This window comes from Apium graveolens, chromosome 5, assembly GCF_009905375.1.
Source record: "Apium graveolens cultivar Ventura chromosome 5, ASM990537v1, whole genome shotgun sequence".
Taxonomy (NCBI): Eukaryota; Viridiplantae; Streptophyta; class Magnoliopsida; order Apiales; family Apiaceae; genus Apium; species Apium graveolens.
Genome location: NC_133651.1, coordinates 2,757,229 through 2,763,731, shown reverse-complemented (window position 1 = coordinate 2,763,731; position 6,503 = coordinate 2,757,229). Strand labels below are relative to the sequence as shown.

Genomic DNA, 6,503 nt, shown 5'->3' with positions numbered 1-6,503 from the left:
TATGTGTAAGATAACTTTTGATATAGTAGTTAATTTTTCGTAAAAAAATTAAAATATCGAAAAATGGTCCTTAATTTCATAATTTAAAAAAAATGGTCCAAAGTATCATCATATGGGAAAAATAACCTTTTTTATAAAAACCCGTCTAAATTCAAAAATCAAACAAGTCAGGTCTCATTATTAAACTCTACAAAAATTTGCGTTTTTGATTTTGGACAAGAGTGAGATTTTAAGTGATACAAAGGATCATATTTTGAAATCCGTAAAATTTTAGGACTTTTTTCCCCAAATTGTGATATTGAGGTAGGGGCAGACCCAGGATTATTAACCTACGGGGGCTGGAGTAAAAAAAAATTATGCGATTCAGTGAAATGATATGTGAATAAACTAGCATACACATATAAAGTGAAAATCATAAAATTCAACTATACTATTAATTTGAAATCCAAAATATGTAAAACATAAGGACTAAAAATACTAGTTTACCATGACAAATAAAAGAACAATTACTCGCATTGTTTGAGTTGTGCTCAACGATTCTTTTGGGCATAAAATTCATCTTTCACTTCATCTGGATCAATTTTTTCGGCATACTCCCTCTCAATGTTGATAAGCATAGTGTCTCTCAGATACTCTTCCCCCATTTTATTTCGAAGATCAGTCTTAACTAATTTAATTATCGAAAAAACCCTTTCTGTAGTTGTTGTAGAAACAGGAAGTGTTAAAACAAGACAAATCAACCTATAAATTAAATTGTATTGTGTTGCCTTTCCCGTATCAACTAGCCGTAGATATAAATCAGAAAGAGTAGACAAATCCTGAAATCCAACATGGTTAATCACATCAATCTTGTAATGATCAAGTTGAAGTTTAAGATGGTACATCTCTTGTTGTCCAAAATCAGCAGGATAAAAGGTAGTAGCAAGTTTACAAATATGCTCAATGTCAAACAACCTGAAGTTGTTCTTTGGTTCCAAAGATGTGCTTAATCTCAAAAGCTGCACAACATCATCGTTGAACCTATAATGTAGCTCTTCTAACTGAAAATCAATTGTAGAGTTAAATATATCATAATGATAATGATGCTCAACTGATATATCATCTATTTGTCGCACAGAACGGATATCATCCATATAACGAGCATTCATATCTGGTATATCAATTTTATGCTTTACACATACCGACATGACATAATCCAAAAGAACGTCAAAACTCTCATCTCTTAGAGATTATAGCAATTCTTTGTTGTTGCAACTAAATCCATGGCATTTAAGATATCAATTGATTTACTTTGTAATGCTCGACAAAGTAAATCTGTAAGGCCCATGATCTTATGCATCAAATATAGCACAAATATAAAGTCAAATGATTTCAGTGCCTTTAGGGATCCTCTAGCTTCTCCACGCACAGAGTTAGAAGAACTACTACAATTTTTAATATTTTCCAACAAAGTAGTTATTGAACCAAACTTATCAATCAAGCTGCAAATATAATTAAAGTGAGAACTCCACCTTGTGGATCCAGATCGTTGTAAATTCCCAATCCGATTAAGTCCCCTACCAGTCTCACGTTCTCCACTTGCCACAAAATTGTCAACCTCTATTCCATATGCAGTATGTAACTCCAACAGGCGTTTAGAAGAACCAGTGACAATATTTACAATATGAGACAACATAGAAAATAATTCCCAAATAGAATCTTGTTTTTCAGCAGCCCCAACCAATGCTAATTGTAAACGTGAGCAAAACAATGTACATAATAAGCATATGGGCATTCTTTAAGAAATAGAGCTTGTAAACCATTAAATACACCACGCATATTACTAGCACCATCATATCCCTCACGCCTCATATTATGAAGGCTCAAGTAATTACGTGTAAGAACGTCATATATTTCTTTCTTAAGAGTTAATGAGGTAGTATCAGCTACATTAACAATATCAAAAAAGTGCTCACGAATAATACCATGAACATCAACAAAGCGAATCACACACAACAGCCTGTTGTAACAAAAAAAAATGTTATAACAGGGCCCTTTTAACGTTACCAACGGCCAAAAACAGCCTAAGGTAGCATCAAATTTAAGTTATTTTTTTCGGTGATAGCTTAGGGTATCTAATCTAACATAAACGTCGCCTAGGCCCCTAAGGTAACAAAAAACAGTCCAAATGTAACGTAAAACGTATGTTACATTAGAAAGACACAGAATTTTCAAAATGACATGGAATTCCGACGTGGCATGCTGACATGGCATGCAACGCGGTATGCAATGTGGCATGCTGATGTGGCAGTGTGGGGCCCACAATGATGATGTGACATGTATTGACGTGGCATGTGGGTCCCACTTTTATGGTTTATTTAAAAACCTATGGTAACTCTTTTAGTAGCTAATGTAACATTTGTAAGCAAGCTACTGAAACATTTTACACTATCTACGGTAACAGTTTATGAAGCTAATGTAACACTTTGACAAATAAGAAATTGAAAATGTGTTATTGGTATTTAAGCAACCTCAAATTCAATAAAACATCCAAATTAACAAAGATCTAACAAACATCCTCCCAAAACATCCAACCATCCAACAAGCATCCTATTAAAACATCCAACCCCCTACTAAAACATCCAACATCCAACATCCAACAAAAGTGAAACTACATAAACAAAAGTTAAACTAGTTCATGACTTAATAGATAGTGTTATACGCTTATAAACTTGAAAAATACTGGTACCGGAAGCTGTTGCGGCCAGTTATTGGTGTACCATCATCATTGTCACTTGCAGCAATCACGCACAAGTCCTGGATGTCAATTCTTATATCCGGGTTGGCTTCCGCAAGTCTTTTAAGAACAACTGCCATGTTTTGTTGTACCTTTAGCTCGACACCTTCTTCAACTTTCTTTACTTTCTCCTAGAATTCAGACTCAACTTTCTTCTCTTTGTCCTCCAGTTTAGAAGCAAGGCCTTCCTTTATCTTTGCGGTCAGCTCTTTGACATATGTACCTGTTTGCACGTTATTCTGCATGTTTGGCCTAACGCATCTCCCTTTGAGCCAATTCGGATTGTGCCTACCAAGATCATCCCAAGCAGCATCTCCACTGTTGAGTTTTTTGTTAATGTTTTCCTATATATAAAACAAATATAAAAAAGAGAACTGGTCATCAAAAACAAGATAGCAAAACATACAACAAATCTGCAGTAAACCTGGAAACAAGGAAATAAAATACATACAATTTTCTTTTTGATTATTTCTGGATTGGTCTTGTACACACGTCCTTCAACTCGCTCCCGAGTTTTAACAAAAACCTCTGCATCACAAGGTCCACGCTCAACTGCCGCTTTTTTTTCTAGCAAAAAGAAAGAACATGACAAAATGAGTAACATATTGGTAGTACTTAGGACATATACAATGAAATACTGAAATTGAGCAAGAAAAGACCTTTACATCATACGGTTCAATGTCAGGTTCAACTACCGCCTTGGTTTTCTACCAAAAAGAACGAACATGATAAAATGAGCAAAATTGTGGCACTACTTAGACATATATAGTGAAATCGAACAAGACAGTCAAGCAAACAGAGAAATTATACAAATTACTAGGTATACCATCTTATTCCGATGTTGGGAAAACCTTTTCGGACCAAGAGTATGAGTCTCAACATACGCCTTACGGCTTGTTGCATTTGTCTTTGCTCTCTTCTATAAAAATAATGAAAAATTAAATTATCATGATACCGAGACATCCTAAATGCTTAACATCACAGAAGTATACCTGAACACTCTCATCATTCCAATATTCCAGGAGCATTTTAACAGTCTCCAGTGGAATGTCATCTGGTCTGTTTACCAATCTCAGTTCATCGTTTTCATAGGGTCTAAAATGACCTTCCTTAATTTGACTCTTGTACATCTTCATACATGAAGGAATTGTCTCGATCACCCAATTTTCCAACACATCGGGAATTATATATCGGGCCTTGCAAACATTAATGAGAATAAATTAATACAATAGTCCTCCCTAATTAGTTTTTCATAAATTATCCTTAAAATTATAAATGATAATAGACCTATAAAACTAATTATAAATGATAATTAAAACTGAACATAATATGTCCCTACCTTGATAAAAATAAAAAGTAAAGATAAATAATGATATATAGTCATAAATACCTTGATGTAATTCCACAAAGTCTGCCTCAACTATATCGGGACGTGGCGCCAAGTAACATAAGTTAGCGACACGCATCGCTTAGCAAGCGTTCCAATGAAGCTACTTAATTTCGATAATATTTTATCATTTTCTGCAATAGGCTGGTAATCATCATTCATCCCGATAATAATTCTCTGCTCCAAGCTTCTCATATGAACTCTGTCTATCCTAGTTTTTCCTCTCATCCTTTGAGGAATTACAACTGCATTTTTTGAAATTTTTGTATAATAACAGGAAGGTAGGACCAAATTTGAAATTTAAAATGAAAAGAAAGAGAATAGGCTAACCTTGTTCATCACCTTCCTCGCCGCCTTCCTCACCGCCTTCCTCAGCGCCTTCCTCAAAATCAATATCAAGGATTATATTCTCCTCGACAATATTCTTACTTGCACCAACAACTACTTTTTTCTTTTCAGCTATTTCTTGTTGAGCTTTTCCCTATTCATCCTGTTCCTTTTGTCGTTTTCACATAGCCCAAAAAGCAGCCATTGAACCTTTGCCTTCATCTGCTTCTGGTAAGTCAACTATAGGAGTTAGAGATGTTACAGGTACAGATCGACATGTGCCCTCCTTCTCGCTTGCGTTCTGAGTTGCAAGCTTGGCTGAATTGGCTTGGGAATGTGTTGTTGGTCCACATCCCATTAACAGCTTTTTCTTGTTTGTCTTCTTTTTACCCTGCAAAATAAAATTTATTTCATCCCAATAATCGAATTATAATGCAGAAACTTAAAAATAAAGAACTATAACTACGACAAACCTTTGGTGGAGTCACTGATGTTTCACCTTCACTAACCGCATCGTGTCCTGCATCCTTTCTTGGATCATAATCTTCACTTCCATCTTAGGATTTCTCATTTCCCTTGCATCTTTTTAATCCCGCTGACAGTGTAGACAACTTCAGAGCATATAGAACTTCATTATTCATCTTCACTCTTACTGCCCTCTCTCTTTCATAGTCTGTTATAGGTGGTGGAGGGGGTCAAATGGTCCTCTCATTCTGCATATAAAAATTAAAAGTCTGTCACAGATCTTTATTCGGAAGGTACTATTGTATATGTTATTGAGAATTTACTATAGGAATATATCTAATCTGAACCTCATTTTCTTCCATTGTTTCTGTTACATATGGTTTGCGTAAATCTAATTTCCTTTTGGCAGCTGAAGGCTTACAAGTCATAGGTCTCTCATTACAGTCTCCCAATTTATGAAGTCGTGGTGACTTTCGAGTTGCTTCTAGTGGCCCTTTCTTATTTGAAACCAACTTCATTTTTTTGTTATGTTGCTGTTGTAGCTGTAGTTGATGAGTCGTCATGAATTGGCGCTTTGGCGGTTTTTTAGCTACAAAAAATGAGGTAGTTACACAAGTGTTTAAAGTAAAAGTTCATATAATATAAATTACTGTAAAATACATTGCAAACAAGGTTATATAGTTGCAAAAAAAAGATGCATATACCTGCAAATATATTAGGTCTTGGCCTCATGACCACATGGGGCTGCATTTTTGGCATTGGCTTTACAGTCATGTCAATGACATTATCGATGTAAAAATCAATATGATATCTACTGTGTGTTTGGTCAACCAATCGATAAAGCTCCACATCACTAGTCAGCAACTTCCGATCACCCTCTGGACCAGTATAAATTCCTCCGATTTTTGAATACTCAAGATCATCTTTTACGTGCTCCATTAGGACTATTTATGAGAATTTTTCAGTGTCGACATCTCATATAATAGTCTATTCCCCATGAACATAGTGTGTACCCTGAAATTCACCCTGATGGTGGAATCTGAGATGAACTACTTTTTCCATCCTATAGAAAAATAAGAAAACAGATATATTAAAGTACGAAAAGAGAGTGCACAAGGTTCAAATTTGATTAAATAAAATGGAAAGTCATAAATCACAAAGGATAAAAAGCACTTAAATGTAGAGAAATAAACTTCCTGGACTTAACTTAATTAATTTGACTTCATTAACATTACAATAAAGATTAAGTTCGACAATTACAGTACACAAATAAACATTAATATGCAAGCAGCCCTTTGATCACATTAAAAAGTACAATTTAATGAAAATTAACAAATTTAACTTTTTGCATAAACATTTTAGGCAGGGGCTTAGACTACGTCCGTCTCGATAAGGACTTGTCTGGTCAGAACATCATCCCTTGACCAAATCTCCTCGTCTTCATTTTCCATTTCTGCACCAAGGTATGTATCATGTATAACTGATTCATCTTGTTCTTAATCATCTTCTACATCACACCAGTCCCGCGAAAGTTTCTTGATGACATTA

General features: G+C 34.9%; 2 protein-coding genes across 2 annotated transcripts; both read right to left on the bottom strand.

Moving 5' to 3' along the window:
* Positions 1-530: 530 nt before the first annotated feature.
* On the bottom strand, positions 531-1,187 carry LOC141659120 (uncharacterized). The gene has a single exon (XM_074465877.1). It carries the CDS (start codon positions 1,185-1,187, stop codon positions 531-533), a length of 657 nt encoding a protein of 218 aa, XP_074321978.1.
* A 35-nt stretch (positions 1,188-1,222) lies between these two features.
* On the bottom strand, positions 1,223-2,856 carry LOC141659119 (uncharacterized). The gene is made up of 3 exons (XM_074465876.1): positions 2,729-2,856; positions 1,800-1,999; positions 1,223-1,725 (listed from the first exon to the last, which is right to left on the bottom strand). The coding sequence occupies exons 1-3, from the start codon at positions 2,854-2,856 to the stop codon at positions 1,223-1,225; spliced, it is 831 nt and encodes a 276-aa protein (XP_074321977.1).
* Between the last annotated feature and the right edge of the window lie 3,647 nt (positions 2,857-6,503).